The sequence below is a fragment of the Marmota flaviventris genome, chromosome 9, assembly GCF_047511675.1.
Source record: "Marmota flaviventris isolate mMarFla1 chromosome 9, mMarFla1.hap1, whole genome shotgun sequence".
Lineage (NCBI taxonomy): Eukaryota > Metazoa > Chordata > Mammalia > Rodentia > Sciuridae > Marmota > Marmota flaviventris.
Window position 1 is genome coordinate 62,486,995 of NC_092506.1, and position 20,538 is coordinate 62,507,532.

At 35.8% G+C, this 20,538-nt stretch overlaps 2 protein-coding genes across 6 annotated transcripts in view; one reads left to right on the top strand and one right to left on the bottom strand.

The window, feature by feature from the left end:
* Window positions 1-15,983, bottom strand: part of C2cd3 (C2 domain containing 3 centriole elongation regulator) — a 137,787-nt gene extending 121,804 nt beyond the window's left edge. For 3 of the 5 annotated variants that reach the window (XR_011708572.1, XM_071616480.1, XM_027942494.2), the window contains exons 1-3: window positions 15,826-15,983; window positions 13,297-13,578; window positions 7,366-7,523 (exon numbers count right to left, since the gene is read on the bottom strand). Coding sequence is in view for 3 of the 5 variants with exons in the window: in XM_071616480.1 (XP_071472581.1) it covers window positions 7,366-7,523; window positions 13,297-13,578; window positions 15,826-15,880 (495 nt within the window). In the remaining 2 variants the exon portion in view is untranslated. Of the gene's footprint in view, window positions 1-7,365; window positions 7,524-13,296; window positions 13,579-15,825 lie in introns of those variants that run through there. The other 2 variants (XM_071616479.1, XM_071616481.1) reach the window with 2 other exon arrangements.
* A 352-nt stretch (window positions 15,984-16,335) lies between these two features.
* Window positions 16,336-20,538, top strand: part of Ppme1 (protein phosphatase methylesterase 1) — a 62,240-nt gene continuing 58,037 nt past the window's right edge. Inside the window, exon 1 of the mRNA XM_027942493.2 lies at window positions 16,336-16,597. Within this exon, the coding sequence (XP_027798294.1) occupies window positions 16,497-16,597 (101 nt within the window). The 5' untranslated portion in view covers window positions 16,336-16,496. The remainder of the gene's footprint in view (window positions 16,598-20,538) is intronic.

Consider the following 20,538-nt stretch of genomic DNA (forward strand, 5'->3'; position numbering starts at 1 on the left):
AGACCCTGTCTCAAAATACAAAATAAAAAGGGGTGGGATGTAGTTCAGAGGTAAAGTGCCTCTGGGTTCAATTTCCAGTACAAAAAAACAAAAAAAAAAAAAAAGAAAAGAAAAGAAAAGAAAGCCCACTGAATGCAGCAGAATTTTTTAGTGGTAAGGCTGCAAACTTAAAAGGCAAGTTGAGTGACAATCTTAAATAATTTGCATCGTGTCTCTTTATAGTTGATGCAAACACAGATAAAAGTAACTGTCTGATAGCTCTACTTATTTAAAATATCAATGTGAATCTCAATGTGATTGAAAAACTTTTGGATGTGATGCTTTTTGGACAAAAAGCATGAAGAAAATAATTCTCTTAGGCTGGGGATGTGGCTCAAGCAGTAGCGCGCTTGCCTGGCATGTGCGGGGCTCTGGGTTCAATCCTCAACACCACATAAAAATAAAGATATTGTGTCCACCTAAAACTAAAAAAATAAATATTAAAAAAAGGGAAAATAATTCTCTTTACTGAGAAAAGTCTTGAACAGTTTATTGAAGACATGACAATGGGCAATGCTCCTGAAATGGTCTTTGTCAACAGTAGACTTGTTTCAAAATCTAAATCTCTGGCAACACTTTGCAAAGACACAGAACTCTAAACTATTCATTAACTTCTTTGTCTAAAAAGCTAAAAGTCAAACAACATATGTATATAGTTAAAATATGAATTAAATAAATTTCTGGGTCAATGTTTTACTTGATAAACTGGATCAGAACTTATAGTATGCTGTTATTATGACATTGATATTAGGGGGCTTCGAGCTAGGTGTGATGCTAAACAAATATTTTGAGCTTGGACTTGAGCCAAAGGAATTCTCAGCCTCAGATCACCAGCAGAGACTGATACAATCTGATTACTTATCTGCAAGGGCACTCACGTGGAACCACATAATACATGATTCATTTTATTCCTTTTTCAAGGATTTTATCTTTGGAAAATTTATCTGGAAAGGAATGATGTTTTCTATTTTGCTCTATTTTTCCATGCTCAAAGAGGATATTCAGAAATGAAAATAATGACATACAATGCATTCCTAAAGTTATAGAGCTAGGAGTTAATATCCCAAAAAGATTTTTTTATTTTAAATTTTATAAAAATTAAAAATGTTCAATTTATATTTATCATTTATACTGAAAACTAACTTATGCTGGCTAATACAATACAGAGCAACACTTAGGATTAAATGTGATGGTTGAAATTTTAAGATTTACAAATATCTTAGAAGTAATACTCTATTAAACCAGAAAAAGGCAAAATTGATAAGTTTGATTTCATTAAAGAAAAACTGTTTTTCAAAAGACATCATCAAGAAATAAAAAGATAAACCACAAGCTAGGACTATAAATAAATAAATAAATAAATAAGATATAAACAAATTAATAACTCCATAAACAAATAACACATAAGTCCACTTACATATATCACAAATATATGATATAAAAATGCTCTCAAATATAAAATATATGATATAAAAATGCTCTCAAAACTCAATGAGCTTAGCATGGTGGCAGACACCTGTAATCCAGCTACTTGGGAGGCTGAGGCAGAGGATTGTAAGTTCTAGGCCATCCTGGACAACTTGGCAAGGCTCTAACGCAGAATAAAAAATAAAGGGCTGGGGATAGCTCAGTGGTGAACACTCCTGGGTTCAGTCACCAGTACAGAAATTAAAAAAAAAAACAACAACAAACAGAAAACAAAAAACTTATTTTAAAAATGTGTGGGCTTTGAGTGTACCTCAGCAGTAGCACTTGCCTCATGAGGGCGAGGCTGTGAGTTCAATCCCTAGCACTGAAAATAAAAATTAAAAATAAAAATGGGCAAAATAATTGAACAACATTTTACAAAGGTAAATTAGAGGTTGGTACATTTTCTTAGGATGGGGCCAGAGTTAATATTTTAGGTTTTGTGTGCTCTGTCATAATTATTCAATTCTTTTGTCACATGAAAAAACATCATAAACCATATAAAAATGTAGGGTGTGGCTGTTTTCTAGTAAATTATTTGCAAATATAGGTGGTGTTTTAGTGAACTTTTGCATTATTGTGAACAAGATACATGATAAGAATAACTTAGAGGAGAGAAAGTTTATTTGGGCCTCATGGTTTCAGAGGTCTCAGTCCATAGATGGCCAACTCCATTGCTCTGGGCCCAAGGTGAGGCAGTATGTCACAGGGGAAGGGCCCAGCAGAGGAAAGCTGCTCAGCTCATGGCAAGATCAGGAAAGAGAGAGAGAGAGAGAAAGAAAGAGAAAGATATATCCTTCCAAGGGCATGTCCCAATGGCCTACACTTCCTCATGCCATGCCCTACCTCCCTAGTTACCACCCAGTCCATTCAAAGTAGGATGGACTGATTAGGTTACAAATTCCCAGTCTTATCATTTTACCTCTGAATATTCCTGCATTAACAGAAGCTTTTGGAGGATACCTCGTATCTAAACTGTAACAGGTGGTGAGCCAGATTTGGCTTGAGAGTTATAGTATTTGAACCCCTGAAGAAAATATAAGAATGGCCAAAAAGGTGATGAAAAAATACTCAGCAAATCATCAGGAAGTGCAAACTCTGCAGCAAGATATAAGTATATACTCACTAGCTAGAATGATAAAAAGACTGACCATATTAAGTTCTGGTGAGGATGTGGAACAACTAGAATGCATGTTCTACTGATAGGAATATAAAATTGTACAAAAACTTAAAAACCACTTAGCATATGGATCAGTAATTCCCTACTTGGGTATTTTCCCAAGAGAAATAATAACTATGTCCACATACAAAGTTGCTTTATTTGAAATAGGCAAAAAGAGGGGGAAAAAAAACTCAACAACTGAAAAAAAGATTTATAAATTGTGGAATATCCATACAATAGGAACAACTAAGCAAAAAGGAACTTTTATACACAAAGTGATATGGATGAATCTGTGTAACTGGCTTCTTCTACTTATTGTATTAGTATTTCCTAACCTAAGTGAGAAGCTAATGGGTATTTACTATATGGCTAATATTTTACCTTACACATATAATCTTTTGCATATCTATCTGTTTAATGAAAACAATTTTAAAATGATAAATGAAATAAAATATATAGTGCTTAATATATGGCAGGTGTGGGCATACAATAAATACTGATTTTTAAAAGGTTAGCATCAATGTCCTTAATTTTGCCCTGCTCAATCTCAAAATGTTTCTTTTTATATCCCCTCCTAGTATAATTCCTCCTTCCCAAATTTAACCCTATCATTTGTCTTCGTGTTAAGAACTCATTCCCATCAAATTCTCTTCAGAACCTAACTTATCAATTATTTCATTTTACTTTTACTCTCTTCAATTGCTCTTTCCTTTGGCCTACCAAAGTCTCCTGTACTCTAAAAAAGGGATGGCAAACTCATTCTGTAAGAAGTCAGATAGCAAATATTTTAGATTTTATTTGCGTATAAAGATCCTTTAAACATAGAAACCATTTTTTTAAGTCAAAAAGCCGGATTTGATCCATGGGGTAGTTTGCCAACCCCTTGTTCTAAAACATGATGAAGCACAACTTCTTAATTCTATTTCCTGCTACCAAAACTACCTCTGTAACCTAGGGAAAATTTAAATAAACCCTGTAGCTTCACTTGCTTTTAGTTGATTTTAGAAAGCACTAATTTTGGAGGACATGCAGCTGAATAATATTAGTCTCCCACTAGCTTTGCTATATATGACACCTCTGACTGAATCTAACATGTTAAAATTGTTCTTATGCAAAAGCTGCCTTTCCCTATCTTTTCTGGCAGAAGTTGTTTTTCACAATCTTCCCTGTTCTTCAGAAAAAGATGACTTTTGTATCCTAATACTTATCTGCAAGGTTAGCTATTCCTGAAAAAAGGAACTAAAAAGACATGAGTCAAAAGACTTTCTAATCAGTAATTTTTTTTGGATTTGCAGAGCCCAGCACATCTGGTTGTCTACAGATAACAGTGGCACATTTCAGAAAATTTGTAACTACCATGGAGTCTTCCTATCTGGTATGCTTACACCCAAATTCCTATGTAAGCCTTGCACTTGCATCTCCTGAGCAAGATGGTCTTTTTTGGTGACAGCAACAAAGACCATCTTCTTTGTTTTGCTAGCTTTCCAAATAAACTTTTTTTTCCTTGCCCCAACAACTTGTCCTTGAGTCACTGGTCTGTTCAAGTAGCCAATGTGAATTTGAGTTTGGTAACATTTCTCAAATTCAAGTAAATTTGCTGTGTTGCCATCACACACCTAACACCATATTAAGCGTTTCTATATTTTTTTCATCTCATACAATCCTTGCAGTGATACTAAAATGTTTTAGCACTATTTTACAAAATAGAACATTGAGGGGCTGGGGTTGTGGCTAAGTGGTAGAGTGCTATTCTTGCACATGTAAGGGACTGGGTTCAATCCTCAGCATTACATAAAAATAAATATAAAATAAAGATATTTTAAAAAGATTTTAAAAAATAGGATATTGAAACTTGGCAAGTATAAACAATTAGGTAGTTAACACCAGAATTGTTTTTATAACCAGTTTCTTTATGTCTAATTCTAGAACACTTTTGATTATATCACACTACTCCCATATTTCTTCACTGTGATTTATCTGGGAAACAGAAATCTTCAACTGGTGCTTCTACTTTTTCACTGAAATGCCTACTATTTTTGTACTCAGTCTTTCAGAATCTGATTTCTGTCTCCAATGCTCTATTAAAAACCATTCAACAAATCCAGCAATATATAAATTTAAAAACTACAGGGCTGGGGCTGTAGTTCAGTGGTAGAGTGCTTGCCTTGCTCGTGTGAGGCACTGGGTTTGATCCTCAGCACCACATAAAAATATAAATAAATAAAGATTGTGTGAATCTTGGGTGAATGATGAAATGTTCTAGAATTAGAACATTCTAAAAGAAAAATTTAAAAAAATTTATAAGCCACAAGTCTTATTATATCAATGACATTTAAGTATGATTTAAAAAATAGTGTAGCCACTTTGAAAAGTTTGGCAGGTCCTCAAAAAATTAAACCAGGTTACCATCCCACCCAACAATTCTACTACTAGGTATATAACCAAGAGAACTTAAAACATGTTCACAAAAGAACTTGTACATGAATGTTCACAGCATCATTATTCATACTAATCAAAAAAAGGAAAATTCAAGTGCCCATATCAACTGAAGAATGGATAAACAAAATAAGGTATATTCATACATCAAATATTATTATCCATAAAAAGGAATATAGTGATGATACATGCAGAAAACATGGATGAACCTTAAAAACATTATGCCAAATGGAAGAAGCCAGTTGAAAAAGGTCACACATTGTTCTGTATATATGAAATGTCCAAAACAGGCTAATATATAGAGACAGAAAGTAGATTAATAGTTGCCTGAGATTGGGGAAGGAGAAAATGGGAGTGGTTGGTAGTGGGTACAGTGTTGCTTTTTGGAATGATGAAATGTTCTAGAATTAGTAGTGATGGTTGTATAATCTTGTGAATATACTAAAAAGTCCCCAAATTATACACTTTAAAAAGGTAAATTTTATGGTGTGAATTATATCTTAATTTTAAAAAAGAAAAAAAAAAAAAACCTACCTAGAATCCTATATTCCTACCTTTTCATTTTTCCTTATTTTTTTCTCTAGTCATCAATTATATGTACATATATAATTGATCACTTTAATTTTCCTGTCATGGATACAAAATCATTTTCCATTTTTCCATACAACCATAACTATGTAATTTTACCTCTTATAGATATAAAATATATCAAAAGACTACAATTTTAATATTTTGTTTTTCCAACATTAAAAATGTATTTACATAATTAAGCCTAAGGGGATATATATATATATATATATATATATATATATATATATATCTTCTTTTTATGTTTTTTTTAAATTTATTTTTTTCTACTTTTTCTATTGGTGCATTATAGTTGTACATAATGATGGGATTTGTTGTTACATATTCATACATGCATAAAATATAAAAATATAATTTGGCCCATATCACTCTCTAGCACTTACTCCCATCCCCTACCCCCTTCCCATCCTTGATCCTTTTCCTCTACTGGTCTCTCTTTGATTTTTAGGAGATCCATTCCCACCTTTCTTTTCCTTTTTCCTTTCTAGCTTCCACATATAAGAGAAAACACAACTCTTGACATTCTGAGTTTGACTTATTTCTCTTAACATGATTGTTTCTAGTTCCTTTTTATGGTATTTCTTTACAATCAGTTCCTAAAGTGGAATTATTGAGCTATATAATATGATAATTTTTATGGCCCTTGAAACATGGTTCCTACTATCTTACAGGTCTGATACAATATATACCATCATCAGAAGAGCACAAGTAAACAAGACTGATAACCATAATATTATCAACATTAGGTGTTACTTTAAAATTTAATGTATAAAATATGACACATACAATAAAGAAAATGTTAAGTTCTTTCACTTAGTTGGATCTATTTCTGGATTCTCTAATCTATTCCACTGACATAATTCCCTGCTTGTGGTTTTATAATACATTCTTACATCAGATAATGTAGATGCTCTTTCCTTATTCTTTTGGACAATTTCTTATTTATCTGTTTAATTTTCTATATACATTTTAGAACACACTTTAAAGGTATAACTCCCCCTTGAATTTCTAAGGCATCTATCTGAATATTCAGAGTTCTCTAGAAAGCTCTCCCAAAGAGTCCCCTCAGAAAAGTGACCCTTTGATGTTCTTTCCCAGGATCTCTATGCATATCTGCAGCATAATATATATCACTTTGTTTTCTGGAAAACTAAATTAGAGGGCCATCACTTATATCTGAATCCTAAGTTAGTAGAACCTTATAGCGTGTCAAAGAAAATGTAAGGTTAATCCATGAATAAATCAAAGACACCTCTTGGCACAAGTTTAACAAGAGATTATTGCTTGGTACTACATTAGAAGGGGGAAAAGCAAAGAAAGAAAACAATCTTGCCTTTCAGGGAAATCTGGACTTTGAAAGGAAGGAGAATAAAAGGCATCCTACTAATAAGCAACTTTGGAGATTTTAACAGAATGATTATGTAATTAATGTTTATGTGAATTTAATAGAATGTAGAGAAGAATGAGTACAGTAGGAGTTATGAAGGACTCTTGGAAATTGAGACAGGCAGAGAAGCCCTAAATGGATTTGGTATGTTATAGTCTCTGTTACAAACATGAGTAAAGCCATGAGGTGATACATGGGACGCATGTACCTATCAACTCCACAAGGCTCAATTATTTCTGCCCCCCAAAATTTTATTCTATGCAGTAAAGAATTAAAATGTTTTTACCTGAAGTTCTCCAAGTTTCTTAGACGTTGGTGAAACAATGGTAAAAAATCCATTGATTTGATGGGTTGGAGAAAGCTGAGCTAGTCCACTGATCTGAACTTTACCAATTGGAAGATGATCAAGTTTGGTGATTACTTCCAGCACCAGCACAGCCATATCTAATTAGAAACAATGATAACTTAGATATTTTTCAATTATTTTTAATTTTGGAAATAGACAAGGGATATACATTGAAAAACTCTTTTACTTAAAAATTTCAAATAAACCAGACACTTTCAATACCAATTTAGGGGTAGGGGGGTAGTGTAAGTGTAAGCCCAAGACCAAAAGAACAAGTATGTTTCAGAGAAAAATGATAAATACCTTACACTAAGCGGGGGAAAAAATACTGAATAAAATACTTAGTATACCAAGTATCTGGACAAGGAATATACCTTTAAAGAGTACTGTACTAACCATATTTGCCAAGAACTTAGGCTTTGTCTTTGAAATATAAAAGCAACAAATCTCAGTTGAATTCTTTCATTGAATTAGACAAAAGGCTGCTCTTACATAGCTGAAAGGTTTGGTTCCCGTCTCCCAGGAGTATCTAACTGCTTACTCCTGGGTTATATCTGGAGAACTGAGCTAATGAAATAAATCCCTTGAAACTAAGGAATGGAAATATATACTTTAACTGTTTTCTTCAATTATTCATTTAGACCTAATACCTTCATGGTCATCATTCATAGAAGGATAAATATTAAGTATGCAAAATGAATCTATGATCATTTCAAGAAAGCACAACTTCTGAAGATTTTTAAATTGTTTTTAGATATTGATGGATCTTTATTTTATTCATTTATTTATATGCAGTGCTGAGAATCGAACCCAGTGCCTCACACATGCTAGGCAAGTGCTCTACCACTGAGCCACAACTCCAGCCCCAACTTCTGAATATTTTATTACCAAAGTTGAGAAATAGTTCACTTTCACCACTGAAAGAAAAGCATGTGGAACTTATAATGAGAAGACCTGTGGTTGTGTCCTGGTTCTAATATTCACAAGCTATTTCTGTGTAAACCACAACTATCTATAAACAGGCATTATAACACCATATAGTTGCTATGTGAGAAATTAAGGTACACAGGGCCCTTCTACACCATAGTCGCTAAATGGTTATTATATGACTTCAGGCAAATTACTTAATAAACCACAGTCCCTTTCTTACCTATTCATGGGGGTTTTCTAAAAAAATCATATGAGCTAATAGATGCAAAAATGTTTTGTAGTCTATAAAATGATATGCACATGTGGAATAAAAGAAATAGATCAACATTTGTGGGCTCTTTACTAACAGCCAAGTTCTCCCATGTCTCATTAATCCTCTTTATGATTCTATAATATAGGTGTTTCTGTCTCTATCTGAGGATAAAACAAGCTCAGAGAGGTCACATAAAATTCCTGAGTTTAATAAGCTTTAAAGTGCCAGAACTAGGCTAAAACTCAGTTCTACTGAATTATATACCTCTTCATTATTCATTATAATGCTTAATTCCCAATAGACTTCTAACCTTCATCCTTCATTTTTGCTGTTACTAGAATTCCCATTGTTCAGCATTATTACCACCCCTCCTGTCTTGCATTTTCCTACTAATTAAATCTTATGAAATTATAGAGAGGCAAAAATCAAGTGGTAAGGCCCACAGAAGTACCATAATTTTTCCAGTTTCTGCTTTAACCTTTCCATATTCCAAATATTTTCATGGCTGCTATTTCCTACAAAGCAATAAAGGGCAAGGGAGGAAAAATGTAAGAAGAGAATGTGAGGCACATCTCCAAATCCTATAATCCTTCTAGTTTTTGAATCCACATGGCATAGCAGAAATATTAATGTTCTTAGAATCACCAGCCTCCCTGAAATTAGGGTTAGTGTTATGGTAACCTTGGGTTGATCACTTTTAACTCTTTGAACCTCAAATTCATGACTTAGAAAACGAGGCAAATACACAGTACAAACATACAGATCCTCATAGAATGCATTCTAGTACTTCCCAGAGACTTTATTACTTTAATTCTTCTACTATATTTTCACTTTCACACACACAAAAAAAGTTTTAAAAGATTAAAATTGCAGAACTGGGGTTGTGGCTCAGTGGTAGAGTGCTTGCCTAGCATGTATGAGGCACTGAGTTCGAACTACTCAGCACCACCTAAAAATAAAGAAAGAAAATAACGGTATTGTGTCCATATACAATTAAAATTTTTTTTTTAAAATGCAAAGATTTTTCTCAATAGTTAAAAAAAATCAATATTTAACAGGCATTTACAATTTCCTTAACTTCTTTTCAGAACAAGACAAAATAGACATAAAGAAATAAAATTTAAACACTTTGCCAATGTCACAGGGTCATTTGAAACACCAAGTAAGATGATGGAAGTGAAAGTGTTTCATAAATTGCAAAATATTATACACATTCCCTTGTTTTCCTATGTTATTTTTATTTAAATGCATTTAAACTATTGACCACCTTAACTTCCAAACTGGACTAATTCATATTTTATGCTAATATGTAACATCATATTCATTAATTTTTGTTATTTTATTTTCAGTGAAATATGCATAAAAGTATATAAAAGAAAAACAATAAAACACCCACCCACCATACAGCTCAAGAAATAGTAATACTTTTCTGAAGTTTTCAGTTAGAGCACACAACCTTACGAATTAATATTTGATCTCTTGACTCTTCATTCTCTAAAAAACCTGTCATGCTCATGTCCACAACTGGGCCATCACTTACAAGGTTCACTTTATCTATCTCCTACCCAAATCCTACTTTTTCCATGACTTCTTTACTTCTTTCCTACATCGATATATGAAATTTGGGTGCTGACACATTTGGTGTTTATCTCTTTCAAAGATGGGAGAATTAGGCACAGGAAGATGAAAAAGCTTGCTCAAAGTAAAGTAGCAAGAGTAAAGAACAGAAGTAGGATTCTGGCTCCTCAGTAATTAAAAATTAACCCTTAATTAATGACCTAGAATATTCATACGATACTATGTATACCAAGTAATCAGATATTTAATTATATACTTTTCGACACTGCTCACTGACATTTCGTGTATGTCAGTTTTGTGTTTTCCAACTTTTAAAAAATTTTTTTAATATATATATATTTTTAGTTGTAGTTGGACACAATACCTTTGTTTTTTATTTATGTGGTGCTGAGGATTGAACCCAGTACCTTGTACGTGCTAGGTAAGTGTTCTGCCACTCAGCCCCAGCCCCAGCCCCTCAACTATTTTTTCCTTTATTTATTTATTTGCAGCCAAATATTTCAGTTTTATTACAGTTCTGAGGGGAGCCCATCAGGCTGGCAAGTGGTTCTGCTCATGTAGACATTCAGGGACCATGGCTGACAATGGTTCTGCAATTTTCAACATGTGGCTTTCAGGAGCCCCTAGTCTTTAGCACTCCAGCCAACAGGAAGGGGAGAAAGAATGTTGGGGAGGACATGGGCAGGGTTTCAGGACCTCAACCTGGAGATGGCATTCATCACTTCTGCTCCCAGGCCTTTCCTCCAGAAAGAACCCATCTTTCCTCTCAAGATCTGCCCAGTTTTATTTATTTATTTTTTTATGTGGTGCCAAGGATCGAACCCAATGCCTCACACATGCTAGGCGAGCACTCTCCCCCACTGAGCCACAACTCCAGCCCTTCAACTAGTTTTTTTTTTTATTGGTTCTCAAAACATTACAATGATCTTGACATATCAAATCTCATACATTTGATTCAAATGGGGTATGAAATCTTATTTTTACCACGTGTACAGATTGCAGGACCTTCAACTAGTTTTTAAATTCCTTTTCAGTGGGGCCTATTTTTAAATCTCTGTATTCCCCAAGTGCCTAAGACTCATATATGTGTAAGATTTTCACCAACAATGTGTCAAGTGTTGGACCAATCACCTTACAAACACTTTTTCATTTAATCTTCAGAATAATTCCTGATACGCAGGTATATTTTCTATCCACCTAACAGGAAACTGAGATTCTAAGATCTTAAGGAATCTCCCAGCATAGTACAGAAATTCAGTTCTGAAGACAGAATCCAAACTCTAGATTGAAAGTCTGTATTCTTCCCATTCACAGGTCACTTCTTCATGAAAATACTTGGAAGGTGAAAGGGTAGGTGATCTGATTTTACAGATGAAGAAATGGGATCAAAGCAAGAAAGGACTTTCCCACGTTCATAACGCCAACTTAAATGTTCAGATGTCAAGTATAATGCATTATTATACCAGAGGATTCTCAAATAAACATTTGACCTGTTGATTATTATTTCAAAAGATATAATTTCTCTTAGTAAATTTCTAATCACTCATTATTTGTTAAATTATATAAAAATACTACCTGAGGATTGAAGTTGTAGGTTTATAATAGCAAGAGCTATCTATGGGTATCCTTTAATAAAAGTTATTTGTGAAGTTAGAATTAGATACCGTTCTGATCTTTATCTGATTAATTTTTATAATCTTTATAGTAATCCACATAATGTCTAAACATGCTAAGCATTTTTTGAATGACTAAATTATAGCACTTGTTCTTTATGTTTTGATGTTTCAAAAATTTTTTCCCTTTACCTCTAATCTTCCAATATTCATAACCCAACAATGTTTACATGATAAATGCATGATTTTTATTGACTTGGAACTGGATTGATTTGGTAAATAGCCCCACCATCTAAAATGTGTTTATGTGGAAACTTAATTTGAAGAAAGAAAGAACACAATAAATTCAGAATATTTTAACAGAAATGAAGACATTTTGCCTTCTGGTTCCCTATAAAGGGATCCCTTCATTCTCTACAAATCTATAACAGTAATTCATTAAAAAAAAAAAAATTTAGGGGCTGGTTCAGTGGTAGAGTGCTCACCTAGCACATGTAAGGCACTGAATTTGATCCTCAGCCCCACAAAATAAATAAATAAATAAATAAACAAACAAACAAATAAATAAAGGTATTGTTGTCCATCCACAAGTTAAAAAAAATGTTAAAAAATAAAAACAACCCATTTGGTACTTAGAAATACAGACTAGAGACTATAGTTCTTACTTAAAGAGTATGTTATAGTGCAGGGTGTGGTGGCGCACACATGTAATCCCAGCAACTCAGGAGGCTGAGGCAGGAGGATCATAAACTCAAGGCTGGTCTCAGCAACTTAGCAAGACCCTCTCTCAAAATAAAAAAAAGGGGCGGGGACTGGGGCTTCGGCTCTGTGGTAGAGCATTTGTCTGGCAAGTGTGAGGCACTGGGTTTGATCTTTAGCACCATATAAAAATAAATAAAATAAAGGTATAAAAAATAAAAATAAAAGAGAGCTGGGGATATAGCTCAGTGTTTAAGTACCCATGCCCCTGAGTTCAATCCCTTTTTTTTTTTTAAAGTATGGTATAGTGAAAAGACCATTTTTTTTGTTGTTGTTGTTTGTTTGCTAGTTCACTTTTATTATTGAGATGAGGTCTTGCTATGCTGCAAGACCTAGGCTGGCCTTGAACTCCTGGGCTCATGTGATCCTTCCTGCCTCCGTCACCCAGATATCTAAGACTAAGAATCATGAGTTTTGGTGTCAGTCAAAAGTGGATTCAAATCCTAGTTCTGCCATTTATCAACTGTGACATTAGAGAGTATGCATTTCATCTCTCTGAACCTTCGTATTGTCTAAAAACAGAAAATACCTATTTTCTAGGGTTATTATTTCAAGGATAAGAATATGTATCAACTACTAAACACAAAGTATACACTCAATAAATGGTAGTTATTTAAAGCCTCTTTCATGCAATAATTAATGCTCATAAATCCTAGATACATAATATCACTTATTGCTGACAGCGTACCCACATACTTCCTATCATATCTGTAAGTAAAATAATAAATGAAAACATACCTGTTAAGTAAGAAGTAAATTGTTTTGGACCACAGCGAATAGCATAACGTGTAGTAGTTCTCACAGCTTTTGGTTCAGTTTGCAATGCATCCCGGGGACAAAAGAGAGTACCATCTGATGTTTCTCCCCACCACCTCACTCGTACAAGTACACAAGTAGGAGGCTTTGCAATCTTCCATATGACTTTATTAACTGTGAGTTTTAGAAAGCAACGTAGCTGACCTTCAACCAGAGGTGGTAGACTTGTAGATGGTGAAATGTCACTCAAACCTATGGAGGAATCTAAGAACACTGAGTCAAAATCTACGCAAAACATAAAAAAAAAAAAATACAATTTGATTTTTGAATGAAAACACAGCCCTTTAGTTTTACAGAGAGAAGGCTTATCCTGCTTATTCCAATACATGAGAAGTAACTAGCAATCCAGACCACAGAATAATCTACCCGGTCACTTATGCCCCACTGATAACTAATTAGTATTTAGAGTTTGATTCTGGTTATTCTAAGTAAAAAACATACCAACTAAGATATACTAATACAAACTTTTTGATTGAAAAGATACAATTTGAAAAACATAAATATAATGATACAAGTAGATAGGTTCTGCTAGGTAGGTCCAATTTGGTTTCTTTTTCCTTGTGGTACCAAGTATCGAACTCAGGGGCTCACACACACACTAGGCAACCAAGTTGCTACATCCCCAACCCTAAGTACTGTTTTGATTATTAAAATACCTATGGTTTTTAAAGATATTTTATCTTTACTTAACTCTTACTTAATTTTTTTGCCTAATTATTACTTCTTGCTAAACATAAAACAGCAACTCCCTTCACTTGAAAAATGATTTAACAATTCAACTCAGTATTATAATAAAGACCACCAGAATCTTTCCTTTCCTACAGTATTTATTGGATTTCAGAAGTATGATAAATCAAAATGTAAATGAGGCAATTACTATGACTCTAGTTGTCTTTTCACAGTCAGTACCTTTTTTACAAGACTTAAAAAAAAAACACATTTCTATATTATATATACCTTTCTATTCTGACTTTTCCTTTCAGGAGTAGTCATGCCTCTTCAAAGAAAATATACTGGAATCTGTCAGAATCCTATACAACTAATTCTTTGAACTTCCAAAGCAAACACTCTCTCTACTGTCTATAATGGGAAAAGACCCATCACAACTCTCATGGATAATTAGTTTCAATATAAAAATTATGTGCAAGGGCATACCAGCTGTTCCTGCACATGCACTTGATATAGTGAGGAAATTCTTTTCTATGCTGTTACATTATGTACTTTGATTTTCCTCCTATTAACCTAATATGCTTGCCTGGTTTGACAAGGAGCACCAATATTGGACACCTCCATGCATCATTCTCAGATCCTCTCATCACTCCTGGCGGACAAGGCATTGCCTCAAAAATGCCTTAGAGATCATTTTTCCCCCCAGATTTGGAAATGCCCTTTTATTTATTTATTTTTAGTGATCATTTTTTAAAACATATTTTTTTTTTAGTTGTCGGTAGACATTTATTTATTTATTTAGCTATTTACATGCAGTGCTGAGAATCAGACCCAGTGCCTCACACATGCTTGGCAAGTGTTCTACCACTGAGCCACAACCTCAGCCCCTTAGTTATCATTAAACAGGACAAAATTAATTCCCAGACTGCAGTTTCAGTCCTTAACCTAATAGCCTAATGTTCTACCACTGTTTCCAATATCTTTATCCTCACCAAACTGACTATAATGTCAAAAGGCAAGGTCACCCAATATCCTCTGCCCTGCTCTTGGAGGTAGCCTTGTAGAGATTCAATTTCTAGTTTCCTGATCTGTCCTAAATTCCTAGGATGGACTGTTCTTATTGCAGCTAACATCTTCCAGTTTCCTAATCTGGAAGAGAGTAGATTCTTTTTGCAAGCTTGTTTCTTCTCCTAACTTGAGGAGGTCCTCTCGCTACATATTCTTTCATCATTTCAGGTTCTTTAGGAGACCCTCGTGCCTTTACCAAATCCTACCACATTTTGTCACTCCCCACTCTGTCCTTTATACTATCTCTGGCTTGTAGCCCTTCATACTTCATCATTAACTGCTTCTCTCTTTCTTCATTCAACTAACATTAACTGAGTCCTGTTGGTTACAGTCCTGGGGGATTCAGTAATGAATAAAATGCGATCATTGTCTATTAGGATCATAAACATACTCCCGTCTCCCACTTAAGTTTCTTATAGCCCCATGTCAGCCGCCAAAACTAAGCATACATTTACCTTTGTTATCAAAAACACTCCATAATTTTATTATTTTACCAGGATGCATTTAACCCTCATCCTAATTCATTTATCACCTCTTTTGCCTCCCACTTCAGGCTCTCTCCTTTCCATTTTCAAGAGGGTTCTCTCTTAACCTTCTGATTCCTTGGTTATTCTCTCTTCCACCCCTGATTTCCCCCTTTCCCTACAATTCTTTTCGCTCCGTTTATCTATTAAGCTCGTCCTACTACGCTTTCCTCAAATTTTGACAGCTTACCTCTTTTCCTGCGCCCACCGCCGCCCCCAGGCCCCTGGCCTTTTCGTTGTTTCATGACGAGCCGGACCTCTTCACCAACTCAACTCTGGCCCCAGAAGGCAAGCTGTACCCTCCCGCCATCCCGTCCCTTGGTGCCTGCGTTCCCCGGCAACCGGCGCCGCTGGGCAGCCTGGGAGGCAGGAAGAAGCGGCTCTTTCTCTAACAGCCTCCGGAAAGCAGTGGGAAGAGAAGGCGCCAAGACGCCTTCCCGCCAATAGACTACAACACCCAGGATGCTTTGCTACATTACCTCTGCGGGGTTGAAAGGGGCACGTCCATCTGCGCAAGCGCACAGGGATACGCCCTTTGAGGACTCCATTGCCCAGCGTGCATTGCCTTTAGGAGCGCTCCTTCTTCCGGCGAGGGGTTGTCGAGTTCTCCGTTGGGGATTGAGGAGTTCGCAGACTCCGTTACCCAGCTTCCTTTGTGGGATGGCTGTTGCGCACTTCCGGTGGAAACGCTAAGGCGAGGGGTGGAGTTTACAGAGCCGGTGGGCGGTAGGCGGTGCTGCCGGTAGCTGGGTGCTGTCCAAAAGCGACTGGGCGTCGTTAGGAGTGAGCTGTGACCGGTTGGGCCTCACCTAGCGTGGGAAGAAGCTTCGGCACTGTTTGACTGTGTGCGGCCTCCCCTTGATGTCGGCCCTCGAAAAGAGCATGCACCTCGGCCGCCTGCCCCCTCGCCCTCCTCTACCCGGTAGCGGGGGCAGTCAGAGCGGAGCCAAGATGCGAATGGGGTACGTGACTTGTACTTCTTCTCCTTAGAGGCCAGATCCGGGCCTCTAAAAATGGGGTCTTGGCGTTTAGAGCGGCACGGGAAGGGAGGCTTAGGATAGGAGGAAATATTGGCGACGACCTGAGACGTTTAGATGGAGTAGAAGGCAGATACGAGGACTAGGGGCGGCGACAAGTGAATAGAAATTGGAGGACAGATTATATTGTTGAAGGGAGAAGGAAATGAGGGAAATATTGGAGAAGCTGAGAAAATAATTTAAAGGATGAGAGAAGCAACTCTGGAAGAAGGGATAGAGGTTGGAGGGAAGACTAGAACAGTAGCAGAGGTGGGGGTAAATCTGCCAGGGAAGATTGAGGGGAATGGGAAAAGACTGAGAGAAAAGTTGATGGTAATGGGGGGGGGGAAACTAAGGAAAGATTTGGCGGGAGTATAAAGACTGAGAACTGAGCTGAATGCTAGAAAGGCTGAGTACAGGGCTGGGGGTTTAGCTCAATGGTAGAGCACTTGCCTGGCTTGCACAAAGTCCTGGGTTCAATCCTCAGCACTGGGGGTGGGGGAGGCTGAATAAAGAACATCTGAGGCAGGACAGGAGAAAGAAAGAACTAGGGAGCAGAAGGTTCTAGAGAGAGTTCCCAGAGTGTAAGAGGCAGATTCAGGGAGTGAGGAGAGACTAGGAGATTAGGTCCTTTAAGGGAGAACTGAGAATGCTTGGGGAATAGGCCTAGGAAAGGTAAAGAACACATACAGATCGACTTTAAAGGTAATAGGAATACACTGAGACGCTGGGAGGAATAGGGGAGGTGTGATGAGAGAGAGGATGGAATTTAGAGAGTGGCTGTAGGCTCTAAAGATTGAGAAATGGCTAGAAATCTGGTTCAATGAATGGAAAGCCTATAGAGGTAAGGTCTTGGAAGCTTAAAGAGGAAGTTTGGGGCGGTTGTTTTTGCTAGGTGAATAGGGCTGAGGGAGGCTATATACTGATCTAAGACTCAGAATTAGTGAAGCACTGAGAGTAGCCACTTAAATATATTTTGGGAAAACGGTTTGCTAGAAAGGAAGAACTGTATTGAAGAGAAAAGCTTTGGAATTTGGTTTTTGAATGGAATGTGCTGGAGTAGGGGATATTTGGGTGTAGAAGAAAGCATGATGAGTTGAACATGGGAGAAGTAGTTGCTGTAAGCAGAGAATTGAATAGGCATTGGGTTTTGAGGAATATTTATAAGACTCAGGATTCTGGGGATGACTAATTAAAGAGAAAAGGGATAGAAGGAATGCTTAAGGATGAGGTAGTTAAGAGTGCATTGAATTTAGTATTCTGGTGATGTGTTAGTAGGTATTCTGGGGAAAGGACTGTACGTACTACTTTTAAAGAAGTAATGTATTTAAAAAAACTATTAAAAAGGAGATGAGGACAGGAGATGTAGTACTGTGAAAGTTGATCATGGGAATAAAAAAAAGAGAATTCTATAAAGTAAAACAGTGGGGTGGAGGGGTGCCAGGAATGGTTGGAAAAAACAGGGAAGGAAACTTGTTTACCTGGCCATAATACATACTAGAAAATTAAGAAAATCGACAGGAGAAGATAGGTTGATGGATACATAATAGAAATTGAGGGTAGGCAGCTGACATATGAGGTAAAATGAAAATTGTTCTGGCTTTGGAAGAAAAAAAATAAAAAGGACTGGGAATTTTGAGTTAGGCTCTTGATAAATTGCTGAGGGTTTCCCTGAAATGCTGAGGCTGGCCTTAAACTTGTAATCCTTCTGCCTCAGCATCCCTAGTCACTGGAATTAGAGGCATTTGGCATGACACCCAGCTAAAAACATTAATTTTTAAATAATATAGATGCTTCAAGTAAGTTTAACTAGAGCTCAGCTTCTCACTTTGTAAAAACAGGAAGAACTTGGAGTGGGGGGGAATACCAAGGGAATATAAAAATGTCTGACAGTGAGAAGATTGGTTGTTAGTGACTTCTTTTTAAATAGATGCTTTAATTTTCTTGATTTAGGTTAACTGCTTATCCTAGAAATGAAAGTTCTTTAGAAAGATACTTCCTTATCTTAATATTGTGAACAGAAGAGCAGATATTAATGAATATTATGTGATCCTCAAGTGGCTTATTTTTTCTTTTCTACATCCTTATTGATATAGAGTAGTCCTTATCTAAGTTTCATGTTAATAATAAAATAGACTTCCCCCAACCACTTTGAATTATGAAGCTGGACAAGAGGTTTGACGTCTCATTTTACTACTACATCATGTAGTTAAGAAATCTGTGATTCAGAGAATTCAGGATTCTGTAAAGAGGTAGGGGAAATATCTTCTCTTAATAAATGAGAAAACTGAGATATTCTCGTGTTAGGGCATCCCTAGAAGCTTAGTGGTAAAGCCACTAAGGGCTAGAACTTGGGTCTTTGATTCTGTGGCCTGTTGTTTTGGTATTCGTAGTTGTATTCCTGGGAATACTTAATGTGAGTTGCATATGTTATTCCTTTGCAAATACTCTAGAATTCAGTCTTTTTTTTTCCTTTAGTCCTGATTTATGAAGTTTCACTTCCACCAGTTTCAAAGCATCCTTCATTATTTCTCCTTCAACTCACTTGTTTTTTCTTATTTTCCCTTCTTTTTTCCACTTCTTCATCCATCTCTTAATCTCTTTATTTTCAGGTTGGACCTGTTCCCTTAACAACCTCTTGTATAACTTACTTGTATGACTTACCACTGTTTTAAATAATCTCTTTGCTTCATTTTTCACTAAACCTTATTTAGGTGTGTTTGCCTGTGGAATTTATGATTTTTCTTGAGTTTTCTCAGTATTTCCAAAGTACTTCTGGATGATGTAATGATAACAATTAGTTTTTTTAAAGTTAAGTCCTGTGCCAGGCATTGTCTAGCAACTTTATATATGTTACTTAATATACCTGCCACCCTGCGAGGTGGTAGATATTTCCCTGCATTTATAGATAAGGAAATTTAGGCTGGGAGATTAAAAGTAATCCATCTAGTACATGTCAGAACTAGGATTCAGCCAGATTTAATCTAGAATCTGTTCCCTTTTCAGTACACCAAAACTTTATCTTGGGTAAGGTCTGAAATCCTGATGTCATTGTTCCTTAATGGATGCTTCTAGATGGTATAAAAGCATAGAGATTTTGAAGTGTATTAAAGTTTTTAGAACTACCTTAATTAAGTTGCATTTGGGATCTCTACTTGTTCTGCACTCTTGATGTGTTTAGAAGGAGTAAATCACTGCTGTAGTACATAACATTACCATTGAAAAGACTATAGAATATTAAAATGATTCAACATGTTTCTGGTTTATCAGTAGTACTACTTCTTTCTGATTCTCTTACATTTCTATAATCCTTAAACTGGCGTGTTCATATTAGTGCCTATTTGTATTTTGTATTCTATGAGTTAAACTAGGGCAAGTTTTTTTTTTTTTTTAAACAAATGAGAAAACTAAAATGTTCATGACTTGTTTAAGATGATGAAATTTCTATGTAGCAGAAACAGCATTCAAACATAGGACTTCAGATTTTTATTCCATTGTTTTTCTTTCATGTTATGTCTTGGACACCAGAATTTGGTGTTCAAGTGACATAGATCAAAGTTTGAAGCCCATCATAAGTATTTACATTGGTAAAGCCATTTACCCTCTTATAGTGTGCTTTCTTATTTCTAAAACGGGCATGCCTCTGCTTACCATTCAGTGCTATGAGAATGAGGTAAATACATGAAAAACAAAGTTTTGACACATAAGCTCTTAAGGAATGATAACAGGTAGATTATTATATATTGAGAATCGTGAGGAAGATTTTTATAAGGTAGAAGTTTTCCGGTTCTTATAATGTCAGCCTTTGTTTTTCTTTTTTTTTTTGAGGTAGGGCCTCACTATGTTGTCCAAGTAATCCTCTGTCTCCCCAGTAGCTGGGACTATAG